General features: G+C 43.9%; 1 protein-coding gene across 2 annotated transcripts in view; it reads left to right on the plus strand.

Annotated features, from left to right (window-relative positions):
• ARFGEF2 (ADP ribosylation factor guanine nucleotide exchange factor 2) overlaps positions 1-14,335 on the plus strand; it is a 35,668-nt gene continuing 21,333 nt past the window's right edge. The window contains exons 1-12 of one of the 2 annotated variants that reach the window (XM_051802706.1): positions 1-317; positions 6,773-6,803; positions 7,615-7,738; positions 8,284-8,430; positions 9,198-9,377; positions 9,811-10,006; positions 10,893-10,964; positions 11,250-11,398; positions 11,814-11,944; positions 12,236-12,470; positions 12,719-12,818; positions 13,039-13,178. In XM_051802706.1, coding sequence (XP_051658666.1) covers positions 179-317; positions 6,773-6,803; positions 7,615-7,738; positions 8,284-8,430; positions 9,198-9,377; positions 9,811-10,006; positions 10,893-10,964; positions 11,250-11,398; positions 11,814-11,944; positions 12,236-12,470; positions 12,719-12,818; positions 13,039-13,178 — 1,644 coding nt within the window. In that variant the 5' untranslated portion in view covers positions 1-178. The remainder of the gene's footprint in view (positions 318-6,772; positions 6,804-7,614; positions 7,739-8,283; positions 8,431-9,197; positions 9,378-9,810; positions 10,007-10,892; positions 10,965-11,249; positions 11,399-11,813; positions 11,945-12,235; positions 12,471-12,718; positions 12,819-13,038; positions 13,179-14,335) is intronic. The other variant, XM_051802707.1, reaches the window with a different exon arrangement.

Here is a 14,335-nt window from a genome sequence, read left to right on the forward strand (position 1 = left end):
CGGCTGGGCTGTCCCGAGTCACGTGACGGTGCCAACATGGCGGCGCCGTGGCGGCGGCGCGGCCGCTGAGGGGGGCGCGTCTCTTCCGGGAGGTGCCGCGGGCCTTGAGCGCCGGCCCGGGCCTTATTCGCGGCCCCTGCCCCCGCTCCCGGCCCCGCTGGGACCGCCCCGCCCCGCCATGCAGCCCCCGGCCCGCGAGCAGGACGCCCGCACCAAGAGCATGTTCGTGTCGCGGGCCCTGGAGAAGATCCTGGCGGAGAAGGAGGCGAAGCGGCCGCCGCACGGGCAGCTGCGGAGAGCCTGCCAGGTGGCGCTGGGTGAGTCTGCCCGGCCCGGCCCGGCCCGGCCCGGCCCGTGCAGGGACACGGGCACGGCCGCGGGCGGGGAACGGGCCTTGCCCGCCCGGGGCGGGTCCCGTCGGGACTTTGGAGCGGGGAGAGAGGTCTCTCTCCAAGAGAGGACTTGCAAGTACAAGGGGAAAAAAATCCCCAAGTACCCGTTTTATGGAGTTCTGGCCTCGCCGTGAAGCAGGAGGGATTTGGGCTTGCCACTTCAGTTTTGAGAAAATTCATTTCAGACCGGGAAATAGAGTCTTTGAGGCCCTCGGCTTACGGTGTCCCAGAGCTTCCAGGGCTGGTAAATGTCCTGACCTCTGATCTCCGGCTCGAGGTCGGACCGGCTAAGGACTGTTAGCTGTGTGGCCACGTACATACAATGTCTGTGATGTTTGCCCAGCTGGAAACACTTTTTGTGAAGTTACTGGACTGGTCCTGAAATCCTCTGCAAGTACGAGCTGATGTAAAGGTCTCTGTGTCAGCAGCTCTGAAAACACAGTGTGTCAGGAAGAGAAGATGAGCTGGGCAGAGTAGTAGAGCTCTGCAGCTGGAGTTCTCTGTGGCCTTTTTTAATTGGTGAAGGTGACATCTCTCTTACAGTTTTGGTTGCTTCCTGTCAATATTTTCCTTTAAACTGGGAACATTTAGTGTAGCCAGGACAGAAGAAAAGACAGGTTGGGTGTGTAAGGAGACTGGGCAGATGCAAGTTCTGTCCCAGGCACTGTGAGAGTGAGCTCAAAGAAACTGTCGTTTTTATCTCCTTCCCTGCAATCCTTCCTGACAGGAGATCTGTAGGAGCTGTAGTGACAGTATATCCAGAGAAAGGTAACCACGGAGAAGGGTGTCTTTTATTGTTATTTAGAGTTGACTTTGTGAGCAAGAGAATAGCACGTGTGCCCCGGAGGTTAGAAACTCCTTTCCCTAATGAATTCCTTTTCCAACTCCCCCCAAATGCATCAAACCCATTTATGGGATAGAGAACCTGTTTTGCTGCTATGTAAATGTATTTAGAGGTCGAGAAAGGGAACTTCCTTGTAAGATGCCCAGTGAAGGTCCATGTTTGCTAACACATCTCAGAGGATGATTTTGGGAGGAGCGTTGTGCAAGAGCTGCTTGTTGGATTATGACTATTCCATGCCTGCATGTTTTAAGGTACAGTGTGTTTGAGGGGAATTAATGCTGAGGGACATTTTTTTTGCTAATCTTCTTTGAAAAAAAAGCCCACATGCTTTCCTGGGCTAAAGCAGAGGTCAGCGTGAAGAGATAACCTTGTGTTGACCAACTGTCCTGCCCTAGCAGGGCCTCAATTACTGTACAGAAGGACTTCTGTTATATTTGGTGAATATTTATTTAATCATTTTAGGTTGCCAACAGGAATGTGGTTTCTTTTATTTACATGTGCTTTTTTTGCCAAACATTATTCTATTTAGGTTAAGCCTTTTTTTTTTTTTTAATTCAAGTGAAAAATCAGTTTTATTCCATATACTTAATTTTAATTAAGCTTATGCTTGATATTACCTAAGACTGTGACTTCAGTTTCAAAAGCATCAACTTAATTATCAAGCCCTGTGCAATAATAAATATGTGAGGAGATGTGGGAAGAACATTACTTGCAGTCTGAAGAATTCAGGCCAAACTTTGTAACCTACACAAACTGTTAAGGATGAAAAGGTTCAGTGTTGTGAATAATAGTAAAAAGTGCAGTTAATGCTGCGGAAAAACAATTCAATTTGAGAGAAATGTAAAGTTACTTTATGAAAGCGGTCACTGTGTCAGCTGCTGTCTGCTGCACTTTACTCCAAGTCATGCTTTGAATAATCCATTTCTACCTCTTACTAAGTTCCATTTGCTGTGCAGTCTTATTTATGCAGGGTTGTTTTTGCTGGAGCCCTGAGGCATTGTACCAGTTATAAACCAGGCAACACAGGCACGGGGCACGTGCCAATGGTATCTGCTCCTGGTCCTAGGGAAGTCTAGGATGAATTCCTTTTTTTCCAAATAGAGAGAAACGAGTGTATTGTACAGCTGCATAATAGAAATTAACCTGCAAACAGAGTTTCTGCTATGATGTTACTACAGGAGTGTTTCTGTTGCTTACCTGTGCTTTAAATTTGTTGTCTGCTAAGAGAGGAATAGATTTCTAACTGTGGGAATGATGTTCTTGTTTTCTTACGTGAGTTCTCTATTGGTTTGAATGTGTTCAACTCCTGGGAACTCAAGCAAATCACTCCTGAATGTTGATGTAGGAAATATAGGTGTTCTTTCATTCTAATTTTCATCTGTTTTAATAGTTCTAAATTCAAACTGTTCTTAACCTTTTTTTCCCAGTAGTTCAACCCTTTCACTGGACTAATACTGTGCAGTTTTGGACTGCAAAATAACCTCATGACCTTGTAGAAAGTAAGGTAGGCTCAAGTAGGACATAAACAGAAGAAGCGTGGAAGAAAAGGAATAAAACCAGTTCCCAGTGGTGGTTTTTTGAAGGTTTTTTTTTTTCCTCCCTTTCCACCCCCTCCTTTGAAACACACAGTTTTAATGTTGAGTAAGCAGAGTTTGAATAGATTCCTTCATTCAGTCTCTTGCTTCATCAGTAGGTGTAACGGTTGTCTCCTGTTCTAGCAGTGCCTGTAAGCCTCAGGAGAGATTGGGAAAAATGGAGGATTATAAACAGAGAAGCTGTTCTGCTTTGCTTTAGAAAACTGTGTTTTAAGAAAACTTGTTTTCAACAGACAGACATTGTATTGTATAAAAATAGTTGCTTAATAAGCATTTACATGGAGATTCTTAGTAAACCTACTGAAACTGTCCTGAAAAATGTGCAGTGGAACATGGACAGTCTGTGTCACAGCAGTTCACTTTGGGCTAATGCTAATTGTGCACCTGGGTCTCTCACGTAAACTAGTACTCTTGACCTACTAAAGCTGCTTTTAATGACACACTGTGCAGCCAGCCTGGCTCTGTGGCCTTCTTTGATTGCCTGGGCAGCTCCACATACATATCTTTGAGCTTTGTAAACAACAGGATTTGTTTAGTTAGCTTGTTAATGAGATTTGAAAAAAATCATCTTTTCAACCATGCCTTCACTTGGGAATCAGGTTGTGTGTTTAAGAAGTCTCTGGGTATAATGACAGATGTCCAAAGTAAGTTGTGTTTCCTAATTTAGCCTCTTGGCCACTGTGTTTGGAGAATGCTGGGGCACAGAGGAGAGTTTGGGTTCCTCCTGGCAGCCTTTTCTGCAGGGCTCCCTGTAGGTGGATGTGATCAGTGACTGCGGGGTTGGGATCTCTGCTGAAGGCAGGCTGGAGTTGGGCAATGCAGTCGGGCTGGGGGAGGGAAGCTTTGGCTGCTGCTCCATGTGTTTGTGTTGGCACTGCTGCTGGCCAGGCTGTGGAAGGACATGGCTTGTGTCCTTGTGCCAGCACAAGCCATGTTCTGCACAGGAGCTGGCTCATTCCCACCATACAGACCTGGCTGTGCCTTCACTCCTGCGCTTCACTGGGAGTTTTCAGTACAGGCCAACTGAACCCTCCATCTGCTGTAGGAAGGCAGCTACTCAGTGTGAGCTTCCTCCTGCTTTTATGGCCAGAAGCTCTGGAAGACGTTGCTGCAAGGCCATTCTTGTCATTCCAGTTCTGTTCCTGGTAGGAGTGCTGCAGGACTTGCATTGGGTGGGCAGCACATGGGCTGAAGATGTTTGTGACTGGAGGAGACGCCCTGAGAGTGGCAGGGAGCTCCAATACCCAAAGCACCAAGTGAAGGGTCAGCGTTGTGCTGGGGTGACCAGATATTCACCAAAATTCAGGCTGTGTTCTGTAGATGTGGAAGGCAGTTGAGCTGTGCCCTTCATTCCCATGACTGGAGGAGGAGAGTGCTGCTGGCCTTTGGTTTCTGGTGGGGCCTGGTCAGGGCTTGGCAAGCTGTTCATGGCAGCAGACTTCAATTAGGCAACCATTTCTGTTTTACTCAGTTCTGGTGGTCAGCCCACCAAATGTGGACAAACTTCAAATGTGGAGGTTCTCAAACTATTTTGATGCAACCAGTAGCAGAGGCGTGGCTGTAGCTTCCTCCTGTCCTTTCATTTATTCTTTTCTGCCAACATTATCAATTAAAATACTCTTGTGGTGCAGATGTTTTTATATGGCTTTAGAAAAGGCTTTATTATAATAAAATTGTGGGCAACTTGGTCATGCTTTGGTTAGATTTTTTTTTCTTTAATGGGGTATTTCTGGAAGTGAAACTGTTGCTACTCTAATATGGGATGTTATTCTTGCATATTTTTCCAATGCAGGATCTAGGACAAGTACCAGTGAAGATGGACATGATCATGTCTCCTTAAGACTAAAATCTATATGAAGTTTCAAGACTTTTTACTCTCCTAGCAAGCAATATGTGGGGAAAGTGACCTCTTTGAAAGAAAGAGAAACTCATTTGAGTTTTTGCAATCATTCAAAAAGCTCTGTACACCCTAGTTCTACAGTGTGTCTGAAATACAGCATTAATTGTGCTATAGCTGCTCTCAGCATCCTGCTGTACTTGGGATTCTGGCTATAGCTAAAATATGCCTTTCTCTGCCAAGACCTGGAGGCAGGACTAAGTGTTCTGAATGTGTAAAGTTACCCAGAAAATTCAGTGTTTTAAGGAGCTGGTTCCTGCATTCTATGGGAATATGGTGCACTAAGAATAAGACAGATCAAAATAGGGATGCAATAAATTGGTGGGTCCTTCAGCGTATGCTTTTCTCAGTAGCTCTTTGGATCATAATGTGGTATTAAAGATGGGGAAGTTAATAAAATCAAGAGGCCTGAATTCAAATTATACTGAACTGAACTTCTGACTAGTCCCCTTGTTCTCAGGGCAGCTGGACCCTGGAATGAAGAACGCAGCGGTCCCAAAGTGGTGCTGTGTAAGACTGGTGTTGTTTGGTGCAGAAAACCTTGGTTATTTCTTACCAACAGCCTCCCTTCTGTTGCTGAGGCCTGGAGTATCAGGGGATGGCTTTGTGCAAAGTCACTGCTGATCCTGCAGCCCCAGGCTCTGGGGCTGAACGCTGGGCTCTGCTCTGCAGGGCTGGGGAGTGAAGAGGTTCTGTCCTCTAAAGCTGCTGGACAGGGTTGTTTGCTGAGGGGCTCGATGAGAGCTGGGAACGCTGTGCCCCTGTGACTCTTCCACTTCCCTTTGTCTCTTTTGCTGACTGGATAACGTTACCTTGGTTGGTGTAACAGCACTGCACGCCTCAAGAACTGGGGGATGTCAGACTGACTCTCTAACGAGTGGATCTGGAGAGGGAATAGCAAGTCCTAATCCTGAATGCAGCTTACCACTCACATCTCATAGTTACACAGATTTTCTCTGTTTTGCTTCCATTTCCTCTGTCCAATGGGGGTAGTAATGTTACAAAATCAGCACATGCTGCGAGGATTAATTCCTGGGCCTTTCATTGAGCACTAGGCCTGTGCAAAACCCCATGATCTGTGTTTGCTGCAGTCCTTGTTCCTTAGTGTGGTTTGTGTATTGGTGCTGCTGAGGCAGAAGAAATTACTGAGGTTCACAGACTGCACTTTAACTCAACTGTGAACATCTCATCCCAAAACAACGGTACCTCTGCAGAGTTGTGGAGAACAAGTATTGAGCGAACGGTACCTGCCATTGAAACAAGATTTGTAGGCCTGGTGGTTCCCAGTTGGGAAGGTTTGCAGCACGTGCTGTGGGGTGGGATGGGCAGGGTCCTGCTGGTGTCAGAGGCTGTGCAGCCTTACTGTGGGTGTTGCTTCAGAGATTGGTTTGTCACTGTTCACAGAGGGTGCAGGTCTGGTCTGTGTTATGCATCATGGTGATACCTTAGAAATCCTCAAAAAGCCATACTACGATCTTTGGGATTTGCTGCTGTGTAGAAGAGAAATGAGGAAGGAACTTTCTTTTCCCCTGTATTTAATTTTATGAAGAGCTCTCTGAAAGTGTAATTTATAAACCAAAAATCTCTGCTGGCAAAAGGACAGAGAGCATTTAGGATTTGTTATCTCTTGGGAGCTTGTTCAGCTGATTGATGTCGTGGGGCTCAGGACAAGCAGGTTGGCACTGCAGGGAACTGGGATGTCCATCACTGAACTCATGTTTTATGCAGTGGCTCAAAGGCTTCTGCGGACCTGAGCTCTCTGTGATGTGGACTTGCACTTTAATAATAAAAGTTGCATACTATACCTGAGTGTTCTAAAAATACCCTTTGTTGAGAATGTATGGAAAAATTAGCTTCTTTAACATAAAAATTGGGAGATACACCTTCCAATAACAGGTGTAATTTTCATTCTGAAGCTGAGGTGTTACAGGAAAGGAATGGGAAATACTGAAGTGCAAGACTGGTGGCCTGAAACAGCTTTGCTTTATTACTGTGTTATTGATAATGATAACTGAGGTTTGATTTTTTTTTTTCTTCCTTCCAGATGAAATAAAGAGTGAGCTGGAAAAGCAAAGGTAAATTATTAATTGCTGCAAACTGTGTGTGGAAAGAGCAAGTGAAATGGTTGGATGGTGGAAATGTAAGAGTGTATATACGTTACAGCAGTGAGTTTGTGAATACCCAGTTACACACCTTTCTGCCAAGAACATATGGCCCATATGTTCCACTTACACAATGTTTGTGGCTGTGGGTACTCAAGCCATAACTGCCTCTGAATTTCACAGTGAAAAAATTGCAGAACTTCTAAAGGGTGCCAGTTTTTCACTTCCTTTTACTGGGCTCAACATAGTCTGGTAGGAAATCAGAAGGAGCAGGAGGTACCCTCTGTTTGATAGCATATGCTCTTTATTACCTAGATCAAGAACACTGATTTAAATATGACTTAAATACAAATTTTAAAACAGTTTTCCAGCACTGTGCTATGATTAAAAATGAACAAATGGGTCCCCAAATGTGTTTCTATTTGCATAGTATTCCTGTTATGGGCCCTGTTTAATTCATTCTGAATAAAATGGATGGATTTATCAGTTGTGTAGGAGTTCCCTGGTATTTCAGATAATGGGACAGTGTTGGAATATAGTGAGGGGAGAGTTAAGTTGAAGAAGATACGAAAAAGATCACATAGAGTATAAATAAATGTAAAGTGGGGTTTGTGTGATTTTAAAAGAAAATTGAACTTCCTTTAAGAAAACACATGCAAGAAAGTTGCAATACATTTGTATGCTGCTGTGTTTTTTTCAGCTTTAAATTTAGAAAAGGGGAAAGTGTAGTTTGTTCCTGACATACGTGTTTAGAAAGATGAATGACTCTTCTTATCTGACCTAGAGAAGGCACTGCTGCTCCACCGAAAGCAAATTTCATCGAAGCAGATAAATACTTCCTTCCGTTTGAGCTGGCCTGCCAGTCAAAGTCTCCACGCATTGTCAGCACTTCCCTGGATTGCCTACAGGTAAGTGTCTGCTTCAGCCTGGTCACAGTGAGCTGCAGGAATGTGCTGTTGGTATTCCTGCCATGAGCAATGACCTGCCCTGCACAGGGCAGGGCTTTGCTGGGGCTCAGGGATCCTCACGCTGTCCAGTAAAGATGCTTCATCTGTGATGCTCTGAAAGGAGTATCACTGTGGTGCTTCTTGTGGTGCTGATGTGATGGGAGGTCAGACTCTGCAATCTGCCTTCCTTGTTCCTCTTTAGATTCTTACACATCTTGGGCAGAATCCTTCAGTTGGGAATAGGAACAAAGACTGATGTTAAAAAAATTTTTGTCTAGTTATAGTATGAAGAAATGGTCTGGGTGGAAAAAGCTTGTGTGTCACTTACTAAAGTCTGTTCTGTCCAGATGTGTCCAAGTATTTGGTGGCCAGACTATAAATGGTGTTAAGTTTTTGTGTTAAAACTGGTTAAGTGAGGTATGCTACCTAAAACTTCCTTTTTATGCTGTGCTAAAATGCATTTTTCTTAACAATATGGTCATCTAAGCTGCATTCCTTGTACCTAGAAACTCATTGCATATGGACACATCACTGGCAACGCTCCAGACAGTGGAGCTCCCGGAAAACGGCTGATTGACCGGATAGTTGAAACCATTTGCAACTGCTTTCAGGGTCCTCAGACAGATGAAGGAGTACAGCTGCAGATAATTAAGGTATTTTATTTGATTTGTTCTCTGTTTCTTACACTGTCCCATGTGCTGCTACATTCAAGGAGGCTGTCACAGGTAGGGTTGATATGGGAAATGGATTTCCTGTTGAGGAGGCAGAAGACAGGGAATGTTTTATAAATGTTTGTCCTTCTTTCTGAGCTGAGCCATCTTGCAGATGGCTTGGTGCTCATCTTACAGGCTCTCAGTGCCCACCTCCCTCAGGCCAGGGAATTGCTGTCAGCCCCAATGGGCCTTGGAGCTGGGAGGCAGTGCCATGGAATGCTGCTCTAGCCTGTCTGCTCCCAGAACCATTTGTCCAGACAGTGCAATGTATGTTCCCTACAGGGCATAGTGGTGCCAGTGGTGTGTGTTCAGCTTCTGAAATCTACTTGGGCAGCTGAAGTTGGAAGTTGATGAAACTTCTAGTAATCTGATGTGATGTTAGTGTAGGCCAATTGGTCCTTGCATGGAAATGAAGCTATGGAATATAGTAGCTTTTGTTTGGAGGTGGAATATCTCCCTTAGGAGAAAGTCAGTTGTGATAAAACCCTTTAACAACAGCTCAGGAGAGACCAGAGATATATGGAAGTTCTGTTAAACTTTCTTTGATTTGCAATGCCATTGCAGAGAGCTACAAGTTCCTTATAAAGTTTTAGAAAAAGATACCTGTGTTTTGTAACAAACCCACTGATTATTCTGAAGACTTGCATGAAGAGCATTGCTGCCTACTTGCTTAGATTTCATTTTTACTGTCTTATGGACTTTCCCAGGCTCTCCTCACTGCAGTAACATCTCCGTATATAGAAATCCATGAAGGAACAATTCTCCAGACTGTTAGAACCTGCTACAACATCTATCTGGCCAGTAAAAATCTTATTAACCAGACAACTGCCAAAGCCACCCTGACACAGATGTTAAATGTCATTTTTACACGGATGGAAAACCAAGCTGTAAGTAACTGTTCACTTTTGCTCATCTCAAATGTTTATGCTTGACAAATGACAGAAAGCTTTTTTATTATTTTTAATAGGTCTGTCACTGTAGTTGGATATCTGTTGCTTTGTAATGTTAAAAAAGCTGTCAAATCCTGCAGTGAAGCACACTGACTGATGGAAAATAAGAGGTGACGCTCACTGCTGGTGACAAGGTTTCAAGGTTTTGCTGATGACCGTGGTTTCTGTCAAATGGCATTGGACAATCAAATGATGGGATGCTTTTAAAATAAACTTGAAGCACATCTTTTTAATCCGATAGATTTATATAATCACTGGCCAAGTGATTGTAGTTTCACTGTTTCTTGCTGCCCTGTGAATTCACCAAGGAACATCAGTCATCGTGGATATGTTTTCCCTCAGATGAACCTTCTCCTGTTGGTTTTTCAAGGTCCAGGAGTCCAGGGAAGCAGAGAGGGCGGCTCAGCAGAAGGCGCAGTGCCCGGCGGTGCCGGCAGGGTCGCGGTCCCCGGGGCAGGGGCAGCTCAGCTCCCGGGGAGGCAGAGCCGCGGCCCCCGGCGCTGTGGGAATGGCCAACGGGGAGCCCGAGGGGCCACCGGACCGGGACCGCGCCCTGGCAGCACCAGGTGAACACCAACAGCTCCTGTCTGTTGCTTCCAGTTACAGAGTTTGTGTTGGAAGATGCTCTTTAGGCTACTCGGGGAAGAAGTGACTGGCTGGGGTCACCGGCTCAGACCATGCTTGGCTCTTCTCAGGAGTCATTCAGTGTGTTGCCATCCTTGGCTCGTGTCTACACTATAAACACTGAAGAAAGGCTCCTGTTTTCCCTAGAATTCCAGTAAAACTGTATGTGCTTCATCTATGTAGAATTTTAATGGAGTTTGACTTGGTTAGGTTGCTAAAAGGAAGGAAAGGAAGAGAATGGTATCATAGAATCAACTGGGTTGGAAAAGACCTCCAAGACATCAAGTCCAACCCTTGATCCAACCCTGCCATGGTTCCCAGAGCATGGCACTGATGCCACATCCAGTCTCATCTTAAAAACCTCCAGGGATGGAGAATCCACCACCTCCCTGGGCAGCCCATTCCAATACCTGATTACCCTCTCTGTAAAAAATTTCGTCTTAATATCCAACCTGAACCTCCCCTGGCAGAGCTTAAGACTGTATAGTCATGGTATGTGGGAAGTGGCAGAATCACTCTGAGGTAATTGAAGTCCTGGAGTAAAAATGATACATATTATGAAGACCATATCATAAGCATCTACTGCACCCAAATTAGGAATGTGGGATATTCCAAAAGTTTGTAACATACAAATGACAAAATCACTGCATTAAAAATATCAGTGCTTTGATTTAAACAACATGAGTAACATCAATGAGTATTTTTGTATGACTGAGAACTACTGAAGAAAATAATTGTTAACCCTTCTGCCTCTGTCATGTTTTTCCTTTTAATCCTCTTCCTAAACAAAAATACTAAATTCAAAATTATCTCTATGTGTTTCATTAGAGGAAACAACTGATGGAGGAAAGGAAATGGTTAAAGACATCTTGGAAGATGTGGTCAAGTCAGCTGTGAAAGGTAGCACAGTCTTCTAAAGTAAAATAGTTGCTTATGTATTGCCAAGCTTTTATTCTCATATTATAAAAGTTATTTTTGTTACTAAGTATCTTGACAAGAACACCTACTGCAGCAGCAAGAACAGGTTTTTATTGTATCACAATATTCTTCTTTGGCTGACAGCTGAGGAACTTTCTAGTTTACCAGTGCTACTTCTGTCTCACTCAGTGGTAGAGCTTCACAAAGTTGTGGGATAAAAAATGCTCAGTGAGTGATTTTAATCAGATTTTGGTTTTTCCCCTTTAGTGGCTGAAGAAAAGCAGGTAACAGAACCAATCAGGGCTCTGCCTGCACTGGAGACTGCAGATACTGTTCTTTCTGGCTCTAGCAATGAAAACGTGCAAACAAACGGGATTTCAGATGATGGGCAGTCTGTTTCCTCCACTGATAATCTGGTAAATAACTTCATGGGATGCTGATGTACATTTAGGAGAGGAGAAATGTTTTTATTGTGCCAACTAATAGAGTGGAATTTTGGGGTAGAAAAGAGACAGAAACTCTCATGTGTGTGTCCTGCTCAGGTTCAAAAAGGAAGCAACAACTGCAATTTAAGTATATATTGAAAACACCTGTCCTAAAATTGATTATGTCAGTTGTATTTTAATACAGAGTGGGGACAGAGGGGAAGAGTCAGTCAATGTGTCTGAAAAGATCCAGATTCCTTGTAATCCTCTTTAGGTTTAGCTTAAAGTTTGCCAAACGTACCATTTTTTTCAATGTGTAGCTGATTCTCAGAGGAGCTGTAGAATCTCGTAATGACTCTGTTCCTTTGTCTCACTGAAGATCTGTGTTGTGTTTCTTGCTCTCAAGGAAACAGATGTATCTGGACATCAAGCTGCTGCCAGATTTTCCCATGTTCTTCAAAAGGATGCCTTCCTTGTGTTCAGGTCGTTGTGCAAGCTCTCCATGAAACCGCTCGGGGATGGACCACCAGATCCCAAGTAAGGAGGCTGTATTTATTACACTGTCCTCTCCAGGTAGCTTTTGGACACAGTTAAGAAGCTGCTGTATAGTAAAGCAGATATTCAAGTGTGCTAGTCCAAGATGTTAATATTCCTGAAAAATTCCCAAATTAAGGTGGTGGATGTTCAAAAATCAGTTGCGGGCTGATTTCCACCCCTCTTGCCCCCCACACTGAAGCGAATTAAAATAGCATGGAAGAAATGCTAGAGTGCTCATGTTGAATGCAAGCATGTACTCAGAAATATAAAAACACATTTAATTTTTCCTAGATCCCACGAGTTGCGCTCCAAGGTCGTGTCTCTGCAGCTGCTCCTGTCGGTGCTGCAGAACGCGGGCCCGGTTTTCAGGACACACGAAATGTTCATCAATGCAATCAAACAATATCTTTGTGTAGCATTATCTAAAAACGGAGTCTCTTCTGTCCCTGACGTGTTTGAGCTCTCTCTCGCCATCTTTCTCACGCTGCTTTCGAATTTTAAGACCCATTTAAAAATGCAGATTGAGGTGAGAGACTTTATAATTTGCATGTGCTCTAGTTCTCACATTTAAATACTGCACTAAGCTGGAACTTATAAGTTAGTGTCTTAGTTTGGTTTGCTTAATGAACTAGTATATTGCTACTGTATTTAAATTCTAATATGCATGAAAGGATACTCTTCAAGGGGAATGACTGAACAGAAATTAATTTGTACATTTGACATCATTCTAATAAGTTTCAGATTATCAAGTCCTTTACCTTATTTATTTTGCAGGTGTTCTTCAAAGAGATCTTCCTGAATATTCTAGAGACTTCTTCAAGTTCCTTTGAACACAAATGGATGGTGATTCAGACTTTAACTAGAATTTGTGCAGGTATTTCCACTGTGAGAAACTCACTTTCTCTGGCAGCAGATGAGAATTATTTTGAAGACAAATGCCACATATAATGTTAAAGTGTGAAAATTTGAATTTGATCCCAGAGTGCTTGGGTTAAGTGTCTGGATTCATTCACACTGCCTGCTCCAGCTGGCTGATTCCTTTAAAAAATGCTATTTCACTGAATGCTAATACTTGTGCTTTCTTTATTTTCAAGATGCCCAGTGTGTAGTGGATATTTATGTGAACTATGACTGTGATTTAAACGCTGCTAATATTTTTGAGCGCCTGGTGAATGATTTGTCCAAAATTGCACAGGGACGAAGTGGGCATGAGTTGGGCATGACACCTTTACAGGTAAGGAGAACAGCTTGGAAGATAAGTGTTACGACCCGCCCCAGGAAAAGAGAGGGGGGGGGGGGTAACTCAGGTTTTATCAAAAATTCCTTTGGGGTGGATTAAAGCGAAGCGACACTAAATAATCGGTGTATGAAAATATATAAGATTTATTTCAACAGTTTTGTATCAACAGGTAAGTTAATAAGATTTATTTTAACAGTTTTGTATCAACAGATAGGTTAACATTTTTGGGTGCTGTCATAATCAATAGGTAAACTAACACCTTTGGGTGCTGTCATAAGCTTTCTGGGGAGGAGAAAAATGCATAGGGGAGAGAAAGGCAGGATAAGAGCCAGGGAGAGTAAGAGAAAAGAAAAGAACCCCCTTTGGGGGGGGGGGAGAAACTGTTTAGGGGAGAGGAAAACCAAGATGGGAGTAAGGGGAAAAGAGAGGCTGAGAGTATACAGTCACCGCCCACTGGATCCAGCGATGCTTGAGAGCGATGGTCCTGATTTGCAGGCGGTGGGGGAGAAGGAGAAACTCCCGAATTCCCAAAGTCACCAGTAAGTTTATATGCTCTGGCGCCTCCCTGGCATGAGGGGTTGCTTTTCCCTTTTTTGGACTTAGTCCTCCAGAGGCACATTGTCTTTTCAGTTGTTGTTTTCAGGACAGTGTAACTAATCGCCCAGCAGAGGTGTCAATAGGCAAAAGCCTGCAAGGTCGACTCTTCATGGGCTATCAGAGGTACAGTGTAACAGTCAAAAGCCCGCAAGCTCGGCTCTTTTCAGTTGTTGTCAAAAGCCCAAGGTCAGTTGTTGTTTTCAGGACAGTGTAACTAATCGCCCAGCAGAGGTGTCAATAGGCAAAAGCCTGCAAGGTCGACTCTTCATGGGCTATCAGAGGTACAGTGTAACAGTTAAAAGCCCGCAAGCTCGGCTCTTCTCAGTTGTTGACCTACTAAGCGCCCAGCAGGTGTGTCAAAAGCCTGAGAATGCATAAATCATCAACTATTTCAGTCTCTGACAATAAGGTACTATTGTTTCATAAGCAGTGCTGTCTCTGTGTCCCTACTGATACCACCAGTGGTTCCTGTTGTCTGTAACCTACTCATGGTACTCACGGTTTATTAGTTTGCCAATTTGCTGTTGGATGCTGAAGCAGTGCCATTACTTGGT

The sequence above is a fragment of the Manacus candei genome, unplaced genomic scaffold (genome assembly GCF_025592945.1).
Source record: "Manacus candei isolate 608988 ecotype Guabito, Panama unplaced genomic scaffold, ASM2559294v1 h1tg000057l, whole genome shotgun sequence".
In the NCBI taxonomy this organism is placed as follows: domain Eukaryota; kingdom Metazoa; phylum Chordata; class Aves; order Passeriformes; family Pipridae; genus Manacus; species Manacus candei.